Source organism: Lepidochelys olivacea, assembly GCF_965140295.1.
Source record: "Lepidochelys olivacea isolate rLepOli2 genome assembly, chromosome: 18".
In the NCBI taxonomy this organism is placed as follows: domain Eukaryota; kingdom Metazoa; phylum Chordata; order Testudines; family Cheloniidae; genus Lepidochelys; species Lepidochelys olivacea.
In genome coordinates this window covers 15,219,578-15,242,743 of record NC_140428.1, presented here as the reverse complement: position 1 = coordinate 15,242,743, position 23,166 = coordinate 15,219,578, and the positions used below count along the sequence as shown (strand labels likewise).

The 23,166-nt window shown below is 42.3% G+C and overlaps 1 protein-coding gene across 4 annotated transcripts in view; it reads left to right on the top strand.

Annotated features, from left to right (window-relative positions):
* Positions 1-23,166, top strand: part of UBR4 (ubiquitin protein ligase E3 component n-recognin 4) — a 113,885-nt gene that overhangs the window by 25,132 nt on the left and 65,587 nt on the right. For all 4 annotated transcript variants that reach the window (XM_084651897.1, XM_084651896.1, XM_084651895.1 and 1 more), the window contains exons 26-47: positions 400-524; positions 1,281-1,378; positions 1,961-2,118; positions 2,850-3,059; positions 5,306-5,407; positions 6,796-6,896; positions 7,607-7,805; positions 8,176-8,364; positions 8,730-8,793; positions 9,590-9,781; positions 10,890-10,960; positions 11,093-11,240; positions 11,763-11,990; positions 12,414-12,584; positions 15,940-16,122; positions 16,462-16,620; positions 17,283-17,435; positions 18,282-18,509; positions 19,350-19,507; positions 20,777-20,948; positions 21,325-21,526; positions 22,520-22,683. In XM_084651897.1, coding sequence (XP_084508023.1) covers positions 400-524; positions 1,281-1,378; positions 1,961-2,118; positions 2,850-3,059; positions 5,306-5,407; positions 6,796-6,896; positions 7,607-7,805; positions 8,176-8,364; positions 8,730-8,793; positions 9,590-9,781; positions 10,890-10,960; positions 11,093-11,240; positions 11,763-11,990; positions 12,414-12,584; positions 15,940-16,122; positions 16,462-16,620; positions 17,283-17,435; positions 18,282-18,509; positions 19,350-19,507; positions 20,777-20,948; positions 21,325-21,526; positions 22,520-22,683 — 3,475 coding nt within the window. The remainder of the gene's footprint in view (positions 1-399; positions 525-1,280; positions 1,379-1,960; positions 2,119-2,849; positions 3,060-5,305; positions 5,408-6,795; positions 6,897-7,606; positions 7,806-8,175; positions 8,365-8,729; positions 8,794-9,589; positions 9,782-10,889; positions 10,961-11,092; positions 11,241-11,762; positions 11,991-12,413; positions 12,585-15,939; positions 16,123-16,461; positions 16,621-17,282; positions 17,436-18,281; positions 18,510-19,349; positions 19,508-20,776; positions 20,949-21,324; positions 21,527-22,519; positions 22,684-23,166) is intronic.

Below are 23,166 nucleotides of genomic sequence, written 5' to 3'. Positions count from 1 at the left end.
AGATGAAACCTCTTCCTAGCACCCTGAAAGAGAGAGAGCAGCACAGGGTTATTTCAGTGAGTTATTCTTGTAACTGTCAGGATGACTTGGAAGTGGGGTGGTATAATTGTTAAGTGAGAGTCCAAAGCCTTTTAAACTGCCTTTGGCTCCTGTGCAGAAGAAAGTGAAAGTAAAGCAGCTTTTTTGTTTGTTTGTTTCCTGAGCAGCCACTTCTATTGGTAAGTGGCTTAAAGGAGCTTAAAAGCCCAGAACTCGTGGAATGGTATTGTAGGATTTACGGGATAACAATTCAGAGAGTTGGTTCTTGAAGTTTGCCTTCCCGTCTGTTACTGTATTGGCATGTTAGTTCTGAAATGCAGAGCTGTCCCCTGAAATGAGTCCTTTCCACCCCCAACACAGATCTTACTTACTGCAGAGCCTCTCTGAAGAGGGGTCCGCTGAGAACAAACCTTCTGAAGAGAAGCTTCGGGGGTATGCTGCTGTCCTGGCTATTGGATCGAGCCGCTGCAAATCAAATACTCTGGGTAAGGCTCTTGTGGCGTTTAGCTGCGTTCCTAAATTTGTTCAAGGGAGACTTTTGATACAATATTGTAAAGGTTCAGCTTCAAAGCTGTGCTGGCAAAAGGTTCACGCCCCTGCTGCCCCCCAACCATCACCTCAAAGACGGGGGTACTGATGCTGTGTAGTTCAGTCAGGTACTTGCACCTCTGGATTCAGAAGTGGTTGTAGTGCAGAAGTGTGGGGGGAAATCATGAAAACAATAACTAGCTTAAGTCCAGCCAGCATTAAAATGGCTTTGCAGCTGTGTTGCCACTCTGCTGGCATAGCTGTCCTTTGAATTTCCATGGATTTTCATTGCTTGAATGGATAGGCTGCATACTGTGTAGCAAGTGAAACTTTCAGAATTCCTCAAAGGAGGGATTGTTGTTGGTTAATCACTTGATTAAAGCATTTTGACACGTTAATACTGTTGAAATAATACCTTTTCACTGGAGGAACTGTCTGCTGCATGACGAGTTGCCCAAGGCTGTGGAGGGTAATGCAGGCTTTATTTTCTTAAGAGCAGTTATCTTATTGTAGAAGAGTGTGAAACGAGCCTCACCACCAGAATGACAGTTCAGATAAACCTAACTTTGATGGGAAACTGGATAGCTAACTTACCTAATTCAGTTGGAAGTATTCTGGCTTTTTTTAAAGAGGGCCTTACTGAATTCCAGCCTTACTGGCTTCCCTGTCAGCCCTTGTGAATTCCTTATTTTTACTCTCTCATTTGGTTGCAGGCCCAACGCTTGTACAGAACTTGCCATCAGCAGTGCAGGCTTTGTGTGAATCTTGGAACAACATTCATACTAATGAGTTTCCAAACATTGGATCATGGGTGAGTCCAGTCCTATATAAGGGCCTTGAAATAGCCCTTAAGTATGTAAATTGGTGGGAAAGTTGTCTACTATATTTTTTTGTTTAACTTCCATTAAACTGTAACAGCTAAACATATGGCAGGAGGGAAGTAGTCTTTCTCATGCTAGACATGAGTCATCATCTGCTATTGCAAAGGTATCCAAATTTTGCACAACCAAGAGCTGCAAATTTTCCTACAAAAGGAGCAGATTTACTGCATCCTTCCCTTTTAATATAGAGGTTTGGCCAGTGGAAATTAGAAAGTTCCAGTTCACCATCAGAACAGCCCTGCTGCTTAGTTCAGTATGGAGGATTGCATGTTAGTGTGTAAAGTCTCCATGGGTGTCACATCCCTAACCACAGGCTGAACTGTCAACTTCTGCAGACTGCAATTCCACCACCTTGCGGCTATTAGGACAACAATGTGGAGGTTTTAAAAATCCAAATGGTGAACTTCAGCCATGACGCACTGTGTTTACTCACATATGCTCCTTTTTTAGGCACCAGATTATGCTTTCTGTGGTAGGTATTCATCCTGAACATGTGTTCTGATTCTTTTTAGCGCAATGCCTTTGCGAATGACACAATCCCAGCAGAGAGCTACATCAGTGCGGTTCAGGCTGCCCATCTGGGCACACTCTGTAGCCAGACTCTACCCCTCGCAGCTTCCTTAAAACATACCCTCCTCTCCTTGGTCAGACTCACTGGGGACCTCATCGTGTAAGTGAACATTTTTTTTTGTTGCGTTTGGTTTTGCCTGTTCTTTTAAACATGACTTGCAACTGACCATTCCTGTTTATGAGGAAAAAAGTTGGGTAAAGGACGCTGTTTTTCTGAATTTGAGACCAGGAACTGTACGTGAGTGAAAGGTAACACTCACTTGGCATTGGATCTGTAGAAGCCAGACTTCACCCTAGAGGGAATTCTTAGCCCCTTCTTGCAGAATGGGGGCACGGAATAAACACACGTCCCACAAAATGGGGAAAACAATGGAAGCAGTGTGGATTGCTTTTTAGATTGTGATCACCAGGTGTGTCCTCTTAGAAATATTAATGCATAACTGGAAAGGAGAACAACAGAAACAGTTCTTCTGTGGTGACTTTTATTCTCTAGGTATCCCAAAGCACAGAACAGGGTTCTGATACTGTCCCATTGTCTAGAGGACATACTAAATGATGCAGTTTCTACCTAGGAAAACATTACAGGAATTTATATACCATAGTGGCTCAAAGATAGTTTTGGTGAGGAGAACTGTTTTGTTCAGAGAGGATAGATAGTCAGGGCAACTGAATTATACCCAACTATTTGAAAAGGGCTTTGGACTTAACATGTACCTAGTCTTCCATCTAGATCAATTTCCCAGCTCTGTGCCTGCTAAGCTATTTCATTGCGTAGATCTTTTACTGGTGTACTAATGGAAATATTTTTGCTGTTTCTCTTCTCCCTTCAAGCTGGTCAGATGAACTGAACCCACCACAGGTTATTCATACCTTGTTGCCCCTTCTGTTGGAGACCAGCATGGAGAGTGTGGCAGAGATCAGCAGCAACTCCCTAGAAAGGATCCTGGGCCCTGCGGAGTCTGATGAATTTCTGGCTCGTGTCTATGAGAAGCTGATCACAGGATGTTATAACATACTGGCTAATCACTCTGACCCCAATAGGTATCAGATCATGTACAATGTGTCCCTTCATTGTGTGAATTGCCAAGCCAGATGGACAGGATTATCTTGATCCATTTGTTCATCAATGTTTTTATTTGTGCTATGGAAAGGCCACATAATAGCATAGTACAGAAAAGAATAAGCTAATGTAGTTTCTGATTAAAACCTAACAACATTTTATCCAAGTTACAAAAACTTTAAATAGTGAAATATCTATGTAAACAAGCAGTGTGGATTTGATGATCTACTTGAATTGAGTGTTGAATCACATAGAATCATAGAAATATAGAGCTGGAAGGGAACTTGAGATGTCATTGAGTCCTGCCTCAGTGAAAGGGGGTGTAGAAGTAAACCTAGACCATTACTGACAGGTGTTTGTTCAACCTGTTCTTAAAAACCTCCAATGACGATGATTACACAACTTGCTGTGGAAGCCTCTTCCAGAGCTTACCTACCCTTAGTTATTTTTTTCCCCTAGTATCTAATCTAAATCTCCCTTCTTGCAGATCAAGCCCATTACTACTTCTGATCACTGTTCTTCTTATAGTTGACCTTAATGTATTTGAAGACTGTTATCTGGTCCGTCCGTCCCCCATCTAGACATGCCCAGTTTTTTTTAAGCTTTCCTCATAGGTCAGGTTTTCTAAACTTCTTATCATTTTTGTTGCTCTCCTCTGGACTCTGTCCAATTTGCCCCCATCTTTCCTGACACGTTGCATCCAGAATTGGACACAGTACTCCAGCTGAGGACTCATCAGTGTTGAATATTTGAACATGAATAATTTGTGGCTGTTACTAGACAAATAGGGGTTGTACAGGAAGCATGAGATTAAGGCTAGAGGTGCTAATCAGAATCACTTGGTAAATTTTTCCTTATTGTTTGTTTGCATCTGACTATTAAATTAGGCTGGTTAATGCCAGCTTTCTCATTGCGAACCAGACAGATATAAGGCTTTTCCCTTCTCATTCTCCCTCTGTAAGTCAACGGGCATAATAACCTTGGAGAACAGGTACTGTTACCAACTAAACAAGAGACTAAAAACATTTTGCAAAATGATATTTAATCTTTTTAACATTGATTCCCTGTGGATGGAAGAAACTCAGAGTATCTACTACACTTCTTGTTAGAGAATGAAAACGTCCTTAGCTTTTGCATGCAATGTAGGAATATTTGCTACAGGATGTATTTCCAGATAACACAAGGAAGAAACTTTGGAATCAGTAGTGTGTGATGACGAAAGTGTGTGTGTGTGTATTATAATTATGCACAAACTTAATTTTTGTCGCAACAAAAATAAAACCCAAAATAAGTTAAAACAAAAATAAAATTTTTAAAAAGGTCACGTGGCACAGAACATACAGTGTATGTTATATAATATATAAAACGAGTTAAAACAGCAAAACAAATGAACTCAGCAGGTTGCTTATAACTCATTTAAATTTTCACATCATTTATTTAAATGCAACAACCCACAGTTCCTTTATAGATTACCGGTGCTTTGTGAATCCATGAAGTTGCACTCTCTCTCTTTTCCAGTAAGCATCTGAATCCTCCTTTTCCCAGAGGGGTGGATGGGGTGAGTGTGTTAGTGCCCTCTGCAAAGTTAACTGTTTGCAAGTTTGTTCTGATTCTGAGACTGTCACTTGGCCATGGTCTGCAGCCTTTTTAGTCTACGTTTTTAACTGTTTGCAGGATTTCTTAACCCCTTTTGTGTCCTGCAGACACAAGACCATTACATATAATTCTTCAATACACACTTCCTTTTTATGGAAGTTTTTATATTTCTTGTTGTTTACTACATTACTCTCAAAGGTCTCTTGAACCATGTCCCAAGGTTCTTCCTTGGCTAAGGTTTTTCTATGAAATCCCCCTCCCCAAAGGAGATTATAAACTGTTTAATGCAGTGCTCCATTCTGAGAGCCTACTTTCTTATCTGGATATTTTCCAATGCCCTGGCTAGGGCCTCCCTTGAACCATCTGTGCCTTGTTAGTACCCGGAGTCTTAGGATTGCAACACCAAATGTGACAATAAGACATCTTGGAGTTTAGCCCACCTAGGGATGCCTATTGTAAAGTGGGAAACTGAGGTCTGATCAATTTAGGCTTAATCAATTTTTGACTTTATTTATAAATTTTCAGACAATCATTGTCACATATAGTTTCTGATTCTATATGTGACAGATAATAAACACGTAAGACTGAGCAGGAAGTGCACTCTTCTTTATACTTAATCTTTGATCCACAGTGGCCTAGATGAGTCTATTTTGGAGGAGTGTTTGCAGCATCTGGAGAAGCAGCTGGAGAGCAGCCAGGCCCGGAAAGCCATGGAGGAATTCTTCTCAGAGAGGTGAGGTGATGGAATATTGCATTCTAAGGACTGCTTTTCTCCTCTGTTATTGCTTGTCTTGTCATACTTAGCATTTGTGGAATGCTGTTGCTTCTGTACAGGAAAGTGCAGAGTTCATATAATATGCACAAGGAACATGTTGCCCTTTGGAGAGATGTGGGATTTTGTAGGTGTGACAAGATTCCCAGGTGAGAGAGAGAGTTCTGCTTTGACACGGCAGATGAAATGTTCAATTAGTCATCATTTCAGTGACTGGTTTTGTGAGTCTTTGGATACATCCGTTTTGTTCGAGGCAGCATAAAGAACCTTTTGAGAGAGGCTGTATTAATTTGCCTGTCAGTTCTACTTGTAAAGTAGCACCTGTTCTCTCAATGCTACCCCCAGATAGCATTGGCTTGATCTCCTGAAGGATGCCGTTTTCCTGTCTTGGAGTATGAAGACAAGGTAGTGCGGATGTGAAACAGCAGAGCACAGCAAGAGTGTAGGAAGAGGTGAACTGGGGGAGAGTTAATTACAGTTGCAAAGTTGATTGACATCCTTTACATGCTCTCTACTTCGTGTGTTCAGCCCAAGCTAAAGTAGCGTGATGGGGGAGTTGGCTTGGTTTATGTGCACTGTTGGGATGGGAGATGATACATGAGAATAGAGTGAGAAAGAAGATGACGACAAAAGATGTTGAAATCAGCTTTGGCCCTTTTGTGACAGAACCCTGGTTTGTCTCCAGATTGCTCATGATCTGTGAGGTCCTGAGGTTTGCATACCCTTCTGAATTTGGAGCTAAGGCTCTGATGTCACTGCTCTGAAAGTATTGTATACAGCCAGATTGCAAAAACACGTTAATGTAGTGCTGCTAACCATGAGTTAGTACCTCAGAGAGTGGAGGAGAGGACAATGGGAAAAAGATGTGATGATTTTACCAGCAGGCTGAAATTGCTTCAACCAAACAGCTGCAATCATTTTTTTAACAAGGCGCTTCTGTTACGTAGCCTTAATTTTAAGCTGACTGACTACAGCAGGACTCTGTGGCTCTAATAAACATTGAAGGGAAGTAGTGTTGGCACTTGTTTGATATTTCCCTTTGGAGTGTAATTGCTTGGCTTCTTCATGGACAACCCATTAACATGGTTTTTGTTGTCATTCTTTTCTGGTGAAACTAAGAATGGAAGGTAGCTGCCTGCAATGCTCCATCCTTACTGTGCTGGGTGCAAGCTTCAGAGTTTTGTCTTGTTTAGGTGTCTGTTTCTTCCCCCACTCCCCCAAAGTACTCTGCAGCATATGAACGGTTTCTGCCCTGGCATCTAAGATTGATATAAAGAACAGTGAAGAAAAGAGGTGAGTGCATTTTTGAAAGGTTTGACCTGATGATTTGTTTTCTCTCACTCAATTAGTGGAGAACTGGTCCAGATCATGATGGCAACAGCCAATGAAAATCTCTCAGCTAAATTCTGTAACCGGGTTCTGAAATTCTTCACCAAACTCTTCCAGTTGAGTAAGTGACTGTGTTTAATCTCCGCATCAGAACTTTGATTTCCATTTAACATTTTTTTGTTCTACATAAATTGACCTACAGTATGAAAATGCTTGAAAGAAAAATTGTGGGGAGATAGTGAAGACTACGTGTACTCATTCCCAGTCACCTTTTGTGTTTTGTTTTTGTCTTCTGTCCCCTCCGCCTCTCTAGCTTCAGTTTTCAGGTCTGTCACTGTCCCTCCCCTGACAGCCTCCCTCTCTGCACATTTCCCCTTGATTATTTGCCCTTTCAGTGTGTAGTAAAAGCTTATTCTGAGTTAACTAGTATTTCAGCAATTCCTCTTTTGAAGGTGAATGTTTGCTAAGCAGACTGTTCAGCTCTCTGGAGGAGCAGGCACAAGGGGACTGTCTGGCAATATCTTCAGTATGCATATGAACAGCTAGAGATGACCACAAGCTGGAAAATTACACAATTCACTTTTATGTCATGCTTGATTTAGTTACCCTCAATGTGTGAGAGAGAGAGAATAAGTGTCTGGGGGGAACGAATGGAGGGACAGAATTAGAATGATGATGATGATAGTAACAGGGATAGCTGTGGGGTTGTCTCCAGTTGCATGCCCTTTAGGGAATCCAGTGAATTTTCCTTTTAATAGTAGAAGGAAAATTGTCATCAGGCCTGTTCAATTTACAGCCACAATATCAACCACTGATCATTCTGTCTCCTAGCTGAGAAGAGCCCTAACCCCAGTCTGTTGCGACTATGTGGCTCCTTGGCCCAGTTGGCCTGTGTTGAGCCTGTACGCCTACAGGCCTGGTTAACCAGGATGACCATGTCACCACCTAAAGATTCAGATCAATTGGATGTTGTTCAAGAGAACAGGCAGCTGCTGCAACTTCTGACAACATATATTGTTCGGGAAAACAGGTAGAGAACAATCTTATGTGACTTACATTATATACTATTGATAAAATACATATTCCATAGACACCTTCTAGTCTATTAAATACTGCTGATCTCTCATGCTGTAAAGCCATTGTCTTGCTGTTGTTCTCTAGTGTATATTAATGTAGTAGTATTTGAAACAGGACTACATTAACATACCCTAGGGAACTTTTATTGTATGCCAGCAGGGCCCATATGGGGCAGTTAGTGCGCGACACACTAGTCCATGCTAGAATTTGCACCCGTCTGGTGCGGACTAATATACTGCTGAGATAACCCTCAGAAAAGTTCAGCTTAAACTGGTGTAGATGGGTGATTTAATGCATCTCAAACTTACTTTCTTGTTGATTAGCCAAGTCGGAGAAGGCGTGTGCACTGTTCTGCTGAGTACCCTTATACCAATGGCAACGGAAATGTTGGCCAATGGTGATGGAACAGGCTTCCCTGAGCTCATGGTTGTGATGGCAACTCTGGCCAGTGCTGGGCAAGGTGCTGGACATCTCCAGCTTCACAGTGCTGCAGTCGATTGGCTGGGCAGATGGTAAGAAAAATGAGACCTGTGTTGGTGGTTGATTATCTTCATGCGTTGGACTTACTTCTTGGGAGTTTGATAATGGAGAGGGGAGAGCATGTGGGCTGCTGTGTGGTTGCCTCATAGTTCGGAATGCCACCTGTTGGAATTTGTGGTAGTTGGGATAAGTATCTTTGTGGAGATTTGTATTGGAACCATGGAGGTCCTTAGCTTTTCCTCTCGTTGATTTAGTGGTCACTACCTTAATGATTTGCTTAATGCTGTTGTAAAACTAACAAACTAAATACTTGGGATCGTCATCAGTGAGGATTAAATTGATAACTTTTAAGAGCTGTTTCTATAACTATCTTTTTTAACTTTCCTTTATCCTATAGCAAGAAATACCTGTCTCAAAAGAACGTTATAGAAAAAATGAATGCTAATGTCATGCATGGAAAGGTAAGAAACACAGTCAGTTCTCAGTCCTCAGTGTTTGGTCTGAGCCCTGGTCTGCATCAGAAAAGTTATACCGGTATAAATGTTAGGGAAAGAACAGAACAGGTAATCATCAAGTTATCCATCCCCTGTTGCCCAATCCCAGGTTCTGGCAAACAGAGGCTAGGGACACCCTCCCTGCCCATCCTGGCTAATAGCCATTGATGGGCCTATCCTCCATGCATGTACAGTATCTGATTTTTCTTTTTTTTGTTGAACCTTGCTATAGTCTTGGCCTTCACAACATCCTCTGGTAAGGAGTTCCACAAGCTGGCTGTGCGTTGTGTAAAGAAATACTTCCTTTTGTTTGTTTTTAAACCTGCTGCCTATTAATTTCATTTGGTGACCCCCTAGTTCTGGTGTTATGAGGAGTAAACACTTCCTTTTTACTTTCTCCACACCAGACATGGTTTTGTAGACCTCTGTCATATCTCCCCTTAGTCGTCTCTTTTCCAAGCTGAAAAGTCCCAAGCTCATTAACCTCTCCTCAAAAGGAAGGTGTTCCATACCTCTAATCATTTTTGTTGCCCTTTTCTGAACCTTTTCCAATTCCAGTATATCTTTTTTGAGATGGGACGACCACATCTGCACACAGTACTCAAGGTGTGGGCATACCATGGATTTATTGAGAGGCATTATGATATTTTCTGCCTTATTATCAATTCCCTTTCCTAATGGCTCCTAGCATTGTTAGCTTTTTTGACTGCAGGATGACTTAAGTATTCCTTCTCTTTTTTTCATATTCAACTTTTGCTTGCAGCATGTTACTATACTGGAGTGTACATGTCACATTGTGTCTTATCTGGCTGATGTCACTAATGCTCTGAGCCAAACCAGCGGCCAAGGACCCAGTCATCTGTCCGTTGACGGAGAGGAACGGGCTATCGAGGTGGATTCAGATTGGGTGGAAGAGCTGGCAGTGGAAGAGGAAGATTCTCAAGCTGAAGACTCGGTAAGTTCTCGTAGTGTGATGTTCGCAACTAGTAGCTGAAAGCTGATGCTGTTGCATGGTTGTGGCAGCTGGCCTAAGTAATCAATCATCTCCACAGTCTCCTTTATACACGCAATTAAATTGTTGCATGCAAATTAGCTGTAGAGTACGGGTTGTGATTTGTTGAGTTACCTCTGATATCACAGTGGTCTAGCACTCATGGCATAGGTACATGCCTTACTGTAGCTGTACACCTCACGAGTGTAATCTGTAAAGTTCAAAATGTCTCCGATCTTAAAGATTGGAGAGTGACAGACCATGAATCCCAGTGATGATTGGACCTTGTGATATTCTTAATCAGAAATCAGCTCATGCTTGTAGCTGTTTCCATTGCTTCACATTGACTCAGCAGTTATTCTAGGCTCCAGAGTGACAATCCTGTAATCTTATGATGTAGATTAGCGGTGAGAGTCACAATAGTCTTCTATATTTATATGTGCAGCTTCCAGATCAAATGTAGAAAAATATTGTGATTTGATTTATAAACAGTATGATTTCATGTTGGACAATCTTAACCTGGGATCTGAAAGCCCATCTGTGCCCTCTGTCTCTTAAAACATTGTCAGTAATAAAGATTTTGCAGTTTAGAACGTAGCTGACATAAGACAGAAGAGAATCCAGCTCTATCTTGTGTAGATAGATTAGTTTTTCAGTGTTGACAAAAAAGTCTTTACCTTTGTCAGTAAAGCAAGCAGAGATGAGCTGAAGATGGAGCAGAAATGTTGAGTAAGATGTTGCTGGTCTTGTATAGCTGGTTCTCTGACTGTTACATTAATACACAATTTAACTGGGATAGGCTTTTAGATGTCTCTTTAATATTAAAGCTGCCATCAGTAATTCATTCCTTTAAATTCAGGCCCCAATATCTTCTTTTAATTATTGTTCAATATTTCTTGGATGTAAAATGAAGTGATTTTGTTTGGTGCCTGCTGCTTTAGATGATGCTAAAACTCACTGTTTTCAAATGTGAATTTGTCAGAGAATGTGTTTCTTTTGTATCAAGTGATGGCTCCAGGGTAGGTAGGTAGATATGTAATGCACTGACCAAATGATCTTCCTTCCTAAACAGGATGAAGATTCTCTCTGCAACAAGCTGTGCACCTTCACCATCACACAGAAAGAATTCATGAACCAACACTGGTAAGAGCCCTCCAGGTTTTCCTATATACAGAATATCAGCCTGGTCTTTCTGGCCATTCAGAATTGGGGAAGAGATGGTATGCTAAATTGGAGGGGCTATAATTTCTAACCTCTCTGGTTTCTTTTGTACAGGTACCACTGTCACACTTGTAAGATGGTGGATGGGGTTGGTGTTTGCACGGTTTGTGCTAAAGTTTGTCACAAGGACCATGAGATTTCTTACGCCAAATATGGTTCATTCTTCTGTGACTGTGGAGCGAAGGAAGATGGCAGTTGCCTGGTAAAGGATCTTCATGGCTAAATTTAAACTGTCCTGCAACTATTACAGGTTGCCTAAGTTTGGCTTTGCAAAGTCTTATATTGCACAATAGTTATTTTGTCATCAGTATATGGGAGGGGTCTACTTTAGAATAAGCTTCATCACTGCCCTGTAATTTGAAGCTTTCTACTTAATGATTTCACCCCCTTCACCAAGATGATCTCTATTGGCAGATCTGTTAATACTAATTAAGACTTTGCACCTACATAACTGACTTGTGGTTTGTAGGTCAACTTCATGTTGCCCACTTACCAGATCTCTGCTCTTTTGATGTTTCCCACCAGCTGCCAACAATGTTACTTCCTGTCTAATACAATGTCTAAAAGGAAAGTGACATGCATGGTACAGGGTTATTGCTGTCTTATCTCTCTGAAAATGTACTTTGAGGAATTTAATTTTGCTCCAATTGAAATCACTGGGAGTTTTGTCATTGACTTAAATGGAAACTGGACTGGGCCCTCAATATTGCTTTGTCTTTCCCAGGCTTTAGTGAAAAGAACTCCCAGCAGTGGCATCAGCTCTACCATGAAGGAGTCTGCATTCCAGAGTGAGCCCAGAGTGCCTGAGAGTGTCATCCGCCATGCAAGCAGCTCCCCGGCAGATAAATCCAAGGTCACCATCAATGATGGGAAGGGCCCTGATGAAGAGAAACCCAAGAAGAGCAGCCTGTGTCGAAATGTTGAGGGCTGTCGAGAGGAATTGCAATCCCAGGTATTGTCACGTTAAAATCTCATTCAACAATCAGGATCCCTCTGTGTAGTAGTTCTTCAGGATTCTTTGTTCTCCTAGAATAAAGCTGTCTTTGCAGTAGTCAATGCTTCTAACTTAAGAGACTTTTACCATTTTGATTTAGTGTTATGCCAGTACAGAATTGGTGCAGGGACTATGTTCTGTGTTGAGAGTTAACACTGGATTTTTGTGTCTAATGCCGGTAAGAAACAGTCGAGTTTGGTACAGAGCGGTTGTGGAGTGGGCTGTACTGGTAGTTAGACAAGTTACCTGATTCTCAGTTGTCTATTAGGATAGTGGTGCTGTAACTGCTTTTCAAAGGCTTATCTTGCCTGTGAAATGCTGCTGCTATGGAGATTTCATGGGTATGTCTTGTGCTTTACTTGGCACATCTGTTTCTCATAGGCCAACTTCTCCTTTGCTCCTCTGGTGTTGGATATGCTGAGCTTCCTAATGGATGCCATTCAGGTCAACTTCCAGCAAGCTTCAGCCATGGGCAGCAGCAGCCGAGCACAGCAGGCTCTGAATGAGCTGCACACTTTGGACAAGACCATGGAAATGACAGATCAGTTGATGGTATGATTACTGGCTGGCTTGCTAGTTCAAATGCTTGCTTTTGAGCCGACGGGAGGGATCACTTTTGCCTCAGTTTTTAATAAGGGTAATGAGCAGCCTGGGGGAATGGGAGCATGGCCAATGGGAACAAGGACATGGAAGCAGAAATTGCCACAACCGAGATGGAAGTCAAACTCAATGAGCTTAATAAGACCAAACTGGGGAGCCTGGATATTCTCTATCCAAGAATATTTAAGGTACTGACACATGAAATTGTGAGCCCAGTAGCAAGGATTTTTAATGAATCTGTAAACATGGAGGTTGTACCCTATGACTGGAGAATTGAAAATATAGTACCTACGTTTAAGAAAGAGGGAAAAAATGTGATCTGCTAAACTGCAGGCCTGTTAGTTTGACCTCAGTTGTATGCAAGATCTTAGAACACATTTTTAAAGAGAGAGTAGTTAAGGACATAGAAGTAAATGGTAATTGGGATAAAATACTGCACAGCTGTACAAAAGGTAGATTGTGCCAGAACATCCTGATCTTGTTCTTTGAGAAAACTGATTTTCTAGACCAAGGAAATGCAGTAGATTTAATCTACCTGGATTTCAGTAAAGCATTTGATACATTTTCACACAGGAAACTATTAATTAAATTGGAGAAGATGGGGATTAATATGAGTATAGAAAGATGAATAAGAAAAGGGGAGGCCAGGTCAACCTGCAAGTAAATTGCCAGGCTGGAGGGAGGTTATTAGTGAAATAACTTAAGATATTCCTCAGGGACTGGTCTTGCAACTTATCTTATTTAACATTTTCATTTATGACCTTGGCGCACAAGTGGGAGTGCGCTAATAAAATTTGCGGATGTCACAAAGTTGGGAGGTCTGGCCAAAACAGAGGACGACCAGAATATCATACAAGCAGTCACGGGATAACAGGGAAGGTCCACTCATGAATCAGTGGCTGGTTAAAAGACAGAAAACAAAGGGTAGGAATAAATAGTCAGTTTTCAGAATGGAGAGAGATAAGTAGTGAAGTTCCCCAGGGATTTGTACTGGGACCAGTGCTGTTCAACATATTCATAAATGATCTGGAAAAAGGGTAAACAGTGAGGTGGCAAAATTTGCAGGTGATGCAAAATTACTCAAGATATTGAAGTCCAAAGCAGACTGTGAAGAGTTACAAACGATTGCACAAAACTGGGTGACTGGGCAACAGAATGGCAGATGAAATTCAATGTTGATAAATGCAAAGTAATGCACATTGGAAAACATAATCCCAACTATACCTTCACAATGGTGGAGTCTAAATTAGCTGTTGCCACTCAAGAAAGAGATCTTGGAGTCATTGCGGATAATTCTCTGAAAACATCCACTCAATGTGCAGCAGCAGTCAAAAAAGCTAACAGAATGTTGGGAATCATTAAGAAAGGGATTGAAAATAAGACAGAAAATGTCATCTTACCTCTACATAAATCCATGGTAGGCCCACATCTTGAATATTGCGTGCAGATGTGGTTGTCAGATCTCAGAAAAGATATATTGGAATTGGAAAAAGTTCAGAAAAGGGCAACAAAAATTAGTAGGTGTATGGAACAGCTTCTATATGAGGAGAGATTAAAAAGACTGGGATTTTTCATCTTGGAAAAGAGATGACTAAGATGGGATATGATAGAGGTTTATAAGATCATGACTGGTGTGGAGATAGTGTGTAAGGAAGTGTTATTTACCCTTTCACATAACACAAGAACCAGGGGTCACCCAATGAAATTAATAGGCAGCAGGTTTAAAACAAAAGGAAGTACTTCACACAACCTGTGGAACTCATTGCTAGGGGATGTTATAAAGGGCAAAACGGTAACAAGGTTCAGAAAAGAACTAGATAAGTTCATGGAGGATACGTCCATCAGTGGCCATTAGCCAAGATGGTCAGGGATGGAGCCCCATGCTCTGGGTGTCCCTAGCTTCTGTTTGCCAGAAGCTGGGGGTGGATGACAGGGGATGGATCACTTGATGATTACCTGTTCTGTTTGTTCCCTCTGAAGCTTCTGGCATTGGCCATGGTTGCAAGACAGGATATTGGGCTAGATAGACCATTGGTCTGATGCAGTGTGGCCTCTCGTATGTTTGTAAGATTTGTACAACCTTGAAAACTGGAGTAAGAGAAATGGAATGAAACTTAATAGTGCATAGTGCAAGGTCATGCTCTTAGACAACAAGAACTTTTGCTATAAGCTGGGGATATACCAGTTGGAAGCAACAGAGGATGAGATAGACCTGTTTGTATTGGGCAATCACAGGATGACTGAGCTGCCAATGTGATGCGGCCTTGAAAAAGACTAATGCAATCCTAGGATGCATCAGGTGAGGTATTTTCAGGAGAGACAGGGAAGTGTTATCACCATGATACAAGACACTGGTGGAACCTCATCTGAAAAACTGTGTGCAAATCTGGTCTCCCATGTTTAAAAAAAATTAATTCAAACTGGAACAGGTGCAGAGAAGAGCTGCTAGGATGAGCAGCAGAATGGAGAAGCTACCTTATGAGAGAAGACTTAAGGAGCTTGACTTGTTTAGTCAAACAAAATGAAGAATATGGGGAGATATGATTGCTCTTCCTAAATACATCAGAAGGATAAACACCAGGGAAGGAAAGGAGTTATTTAAGTTAAAGGCCAGTGTTGGCACGAGAACAAATGGATAGAAACTGACCATCGGTAAATATATACTTGAAATTCGATAAGGGTTTCTAAGCATCAGAGGAGTAAAGTTCTGGAACAGCCTTCCAAGGGGAGTAGTGGAGGCGAAAAACCTAGCTTGTTTTAAGATCGAGCTTGGTCAGTTTTTATGGAGGGGATAGTATGAGATTGCCAGAGATGGCACATGGTCCATCCATGACTGCTATTAGCAGATATCTCCAACAGCCAGGTGTCTGGCTGGTGAGACTTATCCACAGGCTCAGGGTTTATCTGATAGCCATATTTGGGGTTGGGAAGGAATTTTCCCTGGGTCAGATTGACAGAGACCCTAGGGATTTTTCACCTTCCTCTGCAGCATGGGGCATAGGTCACTTGCTGGTTTAAACTAAAGTAAATGGTGGATCCTCTATAACTTGAAGTCTTTAAATTAAGATCTGAAGACTTCAGTAACTCAGCCAGCAGTACCTTCATGAAGGTACGGTCACATGGGCCTATTAAAAGGAGTGGGTGGGCGAGGTTCTGTGGCCTGCAGTTTGCAGTGAGTCAGATCAGGTGATCATGATGGTACCTTCTGGCCTTAAATTCTGTGAGTCTAAATGAAACTATTTCAATTGTTAAATCTCTGCTATTTGTCTCTACTTCTGTGTGTTCTTTGTGCTCCACAATGGCTCAGGTCCCAACTCTTGGCTCTCAAGAAGGTGCTTTTGAGAATGTCCGAATGAACTACAGTGGCGACCAGGGCCAGACGATCCGACAGCTGATCAGCGCTCACATGCTGAGGCGGGTGGCAATGTGTGTGCTGTCCTCCCCGCATGGGCGCCGCCAGCATCTAGCTGTGAGCCATGAAAAGGGCAAGGTGGGTGCTGAGAAGGGGACGCACTCCAATGGCGCAACAACCTAAAATCCATTTTAAAGTAAGATGAGATGATTTAAAATGTTCCATAGTGACTAAAGAATCAAGCAGACTTCCTACGGTCAGACTCAAGGAGTCTGTAAATGACTAGACTCTTTTGGAAAAACCTCCCTGCATGATTGTTACTTCAGTTGTTCCATATTTTAGGGAACAAAAATCTTGCTTCTTGCTGCAGAGATGCTGAGACAGTACATTGATGGAGTCATATAAGAAGCTAGATACTGAGAATTTTTTTTTGTGGTACCAACCTTAGACAATTGACTTGATTTCATTATTTTGTAGATTACGGTGTTACAACTCTCAGCATTGCTTAAACAAGCGGACTCCAGCAAAAGGAAATTAACCCTTACTCGCCTTGCATCTGCACCAGTTCCCTTCACTGTACTGAGCCTAACAGGAAATCCCTGCAAGGAGGACTATCTAGCTGTGTGTGGGCTGAAGGTAAGGGTCTGACAAGCAAGAGAGTTCCTTTACCTCTGGAAATGTGACCTCAAACCAAGCAGTGCTCCTCTCTCCCTAAGCGATGGGTTGTGGAGTTCTGTTTGGCTATCAGAGATCTGAAGTCATTGTAGATGTCACTAATTCTAGTTCTTGAATCACTTGCTCCTAGTTTAGTTTTGCTGCAGCTTCATTTACTATGTCAATCCTATTTATTATTTTAAACCATTCTTGATGATGCCCAAATAAAACAATGATACTCAGGCCGACTGTCCTTTGTGCTGCAGAAACCAAGAAGGGTATCCACGTAAATAAAACTTCACTGAAATGGATGTGTTTAATCTTAATCTGCAGCCACTTCTACTACTGAGCAATGGGTGATCATTTTGTATTTTATCAAATCAGTGTACAATTTCCGCAATTAAAGAAATACACCGCCTAAGAAACCAGTAGTCTCAAATATTTGAAAAAAACCCAGAAAAGACACAGTTCTCTTGCAGAGTCATTCATCCTGAAAACAGGGATGCTTAATTTCTTCCTATATGAATCCATTATTCATGTTTGGGGCTAGGGAGAGGTCAATGGCAGGAATGATGCCCCTTGAATCTGTTTTTGCAGAAATAAATATATATATTTAATACTTGACTTTTATTTTCTTGTCTCAGGACTGCCATGTGCTAACATTCAGCAGCTCAGGATCAGTTTCCGATCACTTGGTACTCCACCCCCAATTAGCAACAGGAAACTTCATCATTAAGGCTGTGTGGCTGCCAGGATCTCAGACAGAACTTGCTATTGTGACTGCAGACTTTGTGAAGGTACGGTCACAACTTGTGGATGATCCCGGATTGACTTGGTGCTGTGCGTTGCTTTTCATTTCCCGTGGAACTGACGTGGGCTTCTGGCAGTCTCCAGAGTCATCAGTGGATGTCAGAATAACATAGTGCTCTAATTTACGAGGAAAATTTGAATTCTAGGAAGGGCATTACTGTTACTTCTAGTTTTCTAATATGTATTGCTATTCACCACTGTTAGGAATAGACTGTTCACAGAAACATAAAAACAAAGGCTCACATTTTCGTAAGTGACCTCTTATTTTGAGTGCCCAACTTGAAATATTTAAGATTTTACTCTCTCTCTCTCTCTCTCTCTCTCTCTGTGGTACTGAACACCTGCATCTCCCTTTGATTTCAGTTGTGGGTGCTGATACTTCTTAAAATCTGGCCTTGATTGTCTAAAGTTGGTTTCAGAGTAACAGCCGTGTTAGTCTGTATTCGCAAAAAGGAAAGGAGTACTTGTGGCACCTTAGAGACTAACCAATTTATATGAAGTGAGCTGTAGCTCACGAAAGCTCATGCTCAAATAAATTGGTTACTCTCTAAGGTGCCACAAGTACTCCTTTTCTTTTTGTCTAAAGTTGGACACTCAAAAATGAAGGTCACTTTTGAAGATGGGGCCAACATTTTCCCCTCTTCCTAACCTCACAAACACAGAAGAAAGAGGTCATTCGTAGATCTGAGATTATCTTTATCTCCATATTATGGCACCTGAATAATCTGCCCTCCGGGATCCGCACCATTGTAGGAATAGTTCCAGTCTGTGTTTATGCTCCATTAGGAAGAGCTGTGGGCTCACTGCTAATTCCCTTCCCTCTCCTCCCACAGATCTATGACCTTTCCGTAGATGCTTTGAGCCCAACGTTCTATTTCCTTTTGCCAAGCTCCAAGATCAGGGATGTCACATTTCTGTTCAATGAGGAGGGAAAGAACATCATAGTCATCATGTCATCTGCTGGGTACATCTATACTCAGCTCATGGAGGAGGCGAGCAGTGCCCAGCATGGACCATTCTATGTTACCAATGTGCTTGAAGTCAACCATGAAGACTTGAAGGTAATGGTGGCTTTCCCTACTAACTTTTCTCTCCCTCTGCTCCTGATGGTAAGAAGCAGCAGTTTCTTTTTCTTTCCCCTGATCTAGATCAATGAGTGCACTTTTTTCTGCAGAGAGAGAAATTCTGACACTGACTCTGACACCACTTGGAGGGTGGTGGTTGAGGGGGAAGGTTGAAATTAAACCCGTTGATCCAGTCATCTACAAAATTGAGCATGGTTTCCATGATTGGATCTGAAGTTATGCCCAGCAGGATTTCATAGCAGGAAGATGGTTGCAGAGCAGCGTTACTGTTGGTATGATGCACGGCTAATGGTGCATTAGCTAGAACGGATGGGATCATCCACCCTTACGCAGGGTCTGCAGAGACACAAGCCTTTTTTTGTTCAGTGTCAACGCTACTGTGGGCCTGGTGTGCCCCACCCAGGCTGGCTAGTTTAAAATATTTCCAACGTCCATTTAGCATCACTACCCCAGTCTGCTCTGAAATGGGGAAATAGAGGAACTACAAGCCAAGAGGAAAGCGCTTTTGGGAGCTGGAGATGAGAAGGGGTTGGCATGCAACATTCTCTCACACAGGTGCTGTCTCGTGCACTACCTACAGTCTGTCGGCGTGCAATCTCAGTATCTTATTCAAAAGTGTTTGGAGTATCTCATGGTGTGCAGCTTAGTAATGTTGTTGTTGAAAGTTGCATTCTCAAAGACCTTTGCTGTGTTATGTGATAGGTGGAAGGGCAGATGTTGAAATATTGTACTTGTTCAGGAATTTAAAAGCCTGACCACTCTAGAGCTTTGAAGATGTGTGTTTAAATATCAGTGTTTTTTTCCTTGTCCCTACAGGACAGCAATGGCCAGGTGGCAGGAGGCGGCGTCTCTGTGTATTATTCCCATGTCCTTCAGATGCTTTTCTTCAGTTACTGTCAAGGCAAATCTTTTGCAGCCACAATTAGCAGGGCTACACTGGAGGTACAGCGACTTTTCCCGATCAACATAAAGAGGTGGGACTGAGGGGCTGCCCCCCTCCGATTTCTGTTTCTTATTAGCTACAGTGGCTGTTCCCAGTGAAAGACGCCAGCTTCCACTGCCCAAGGCTTTATGTAGAGAACCTTCCTGCAGTTGTGTTATCTTACCATTTTATATGTCACCTCCTGCTTCTACCCTCTCTGTTTGTAGAACAGTAAGACTGAAACTAAACCCAGCTGCTTTTGCAGTGGGGTGTATGTTTAGTTTGCTCACTAGGATTTCACAGCACACAGGTGCCTTCAGAGCAATCTTACTGTCTGAGTGCAGAGCTTCCAATGGTGCAGCAACTAGAACTGATGGGATTATCCACCCTCGCAGAGGCTGAGGAGCAGGAAGCCTTTGTTTCCATTTGGCACAAGCACTGCAGTGGACCCTGAGCATTGTGCATATAAAGTCTTACTTTCAGGCTCCCCTGAGGGAAACCAATCTCTTATGCTATAAAAATGGCAAGAAGAAAATTCTTCTATCATTTGTTCTGACAATCAGAGCTGGGCATTCAGGCCACAGAGTCACGCTAGCTTAGCATGAAGCAGATATCTTGCATTCTATTTCCATGAATATCAGGTCCCAACATCTCCCTCACTCTAATCAAATGTGGCCTGGTCATTTTGCACAGGGGCTTTCACTTCTCTGAGAGTTAGATCTAAGTGGGATTATGTTCTTGGGGAACATTTTCCTGTGCTTGTCTGTTTCCTCAGTGTTCATCACATGGCCACGGTGGAGCATGGAGCACTGTATCCACTAACACAGATGCTTTGCTCTGAGACCAGTGCCCTTTTATTCTGTCTGCTAGAATGCTGACAAGTAATGTGGTGTTTTCCTATCACTCCCCTGCCAGCCTGATAAGAGAGCTCTCTAGTATAAGGTTAAAAAGATACTTCAAATCTGATTTAAGAGTAACTTTCATGTTTTTATGGTAGTGTCACTAGAATTTTATATACCAAACGAATGGGGAAAGATGTTAAAGAACAGGGCTGGGTGTCAGGACTTCTGGGCTCTCCGTGCTGCCACTGACTCAGCTGTGCAAGTTTTTGCACTTCAGTTTCCCCATCTGTAAAATGGGGATAATACTGACCTACCTCCCAGGGATTTTCTGAGGTTGTTTTAATTAACCAAATACTTTGAGATCCTCAGGTGGTGATTTACTTGTCTTACTAGCTGGAATGAGAATTTTATTTATTTAGCTTGACTCCCCTTGCAGCTGCTTCTTGAGGTCATGTGAGCCTGCCCTTTTTTTCTTGCAGTTCAAATGGTGGGAGCAAGACCTCCCCAGCACTGTGCCAATGGTCTGAGGTGATGAACCATCCTGGGTTGGTGTGCTGCGTTCAGCAGACCACAGGCATTCCTCTGGTGGTCATGGTGAAGCCAGATACCTTCCTCATCCAGGAGATTAAAACCTTGCCAGCTAAAGCCAAGGTGAGTATTCTCTATCTTCTGCACTTCAAATTGACTTTCCTGTGTCTCTGTTGCTGCCATTTCTTCCAGGTTTCCCTTGCAGTGATGTCTTACAGCAAAGTCGTCCTGGTAATAGCCACTAACACTGCCCTTGAAAGTAGTATTTCAATACACAAACTGACTTTCCCCAAACCCACCCATGTTTTTAAGGTGTTTTCGACCTCTGTTTACTCTTCTTTCTCCCTGCAAAGCCATTGAATCTCTTGCTCTATTGTAGCCTCTGTCGGCTTGAGTACCTGCTATCCCTGATACTTGTGTGACACTTATGTGACAAGCTTGTTCTCTGAGGCAGCAACTTCTCTGGATCTTTCATTTGCTGGTGTGTAACCTGTTTCAGATCCAGGACATGGTGGCCATCCGTCACACGGCCTGTAATGAGCAGCAGAGGACCACCATGATCCTTCTGTGTGAGGACGGCAGCCTGAGAATATACATGGCAAATGTGGAGAATACTTCCTATTGGCTCCAGCCCTCCCTCCAGCCTAGCAGCGTCATCAGCATCATGAAACCAGTTCGCAAACGCAAGGCAGCTGCGATCAGTAAGGCTGCTTTCCTTTCATATCCTGTCTAAGTTGCCAGGAAAGAAATTAACAATGGAATAAATACATGGTCTGTGACCTTCTCCCCAGAAATAGGATCCTTCACAATCCAGTGAAGCCCCAAGCAACTCCATCAAAATTTTCCATTTAACTTCCCTTTCATGAGGAACCTATAACTTTTCAAAAGTCTTTGCCCATCATTCAGAAGTAGGACAGCTCTCTTCATAAACATGATCATCAGTGGGGGACTGGATGGCTAAGGGAGTTAGTAATGGAATAATGGAACCTTTCATTTCTAAATTGCTGGTTTGAATCTAGACTGTGTTGGTATTAAGCAGAATTCATTACCACCTAATGGTGATTTGAGTGTGTCTTGTCCCTAGTGGACACACATCCACATCACACAGTCTCTGCTACAGCTGGCCGCTTTGTCCGCTTATCAGAAAACCAATGACTGAATGAGTATGCAGATTGGATTACCCCCTCTTCGCTAGAGGCCAGCATGGAAGCACTTTGGTGGGATAATATGGGGAAGTGCATACTGCCACTGCCTATGCTATACCTGTTCTGTAAAGAGAACTTCAGTCTTCAAGACTCGCCAGTTCAGAACCTTTTGCCAGCGCTAGTCACATTTTTAAAAAAATTCCCTAGTGTCTAATGTTAACCTGTTATACAAGGGTCACTACTGAAAATAGGATCGCATCACTTAGGCATTTGGCTCTGGTAATCACCTTACTAGTAAACACCAGCGTTGGGAGTTATGGGGTTAGCATGGGATTATTTTAATCTTTCAGTATGAATCTCATTTGTATGAGCTGCAGATAAGCTGAATAAGAGGACCTTTCCCAATTGAGCATGGCACATGTATCTGATAAATGCATAACTAATTAGAAAGTTGTAGCATTCCCAAAAGATATGCAGTCAGTCTGCAGTTGGAGCACTCTAGCTTCAGCTCTGTGTCTTTTTTTTAGCCATTGGTGTCCTTTCTTTCAGCGACTCGCACCTCCAGTCAGGTGAACTTTCCCATTGACTTCTTTGAACACAACCAGCAGCTCACAGATGTGGAGTTTGGAGGCAATGATCTCTTACAGGTTTATAATGCCCAGCAGATAAAGCACCGGCTCAACTCCACTGGCATGTATGTGGCCAACACCAAGGTAAATCAGACACTTTGGGAGCTCTCTTAAGCATTTACATAATTCTGTCATAAGGCTGCTGTGCTCTTCATCTGATCATGAGCAGTTGTTTTTAGAAGCGTACGTTCTCTCTTGAATGACCGACCCACTGCCAATCCTGGAGGCTACTGGCCTAACCAACCCCATCAGTGACTAGAGGATGTTGTATACAAATTTTGGTTGGTCACCCAATCTGAGTCCTCGTAAGAGCCAGCTTGGCATCAAATTTACAACCAGTCGTCTGCCACTAGGAGCTTTAGCTTTGTACCTCAGCTCTACCACTCTTTCACTGTTTTTGGTTTTCTTGGCCTTTTCTCTCCTTGACTGCTATTTTTCTCTCTGGCTCCATTCTTCTTTCCAACGACAGAGCATCCATCTTCCAAAATAAGTAGGCCTTTGAACCTCATTAATCTGCTGCTCCACCCAGTCCTTCCCAGCAGGTCCATGGGGTTGCTACTAAAGTTA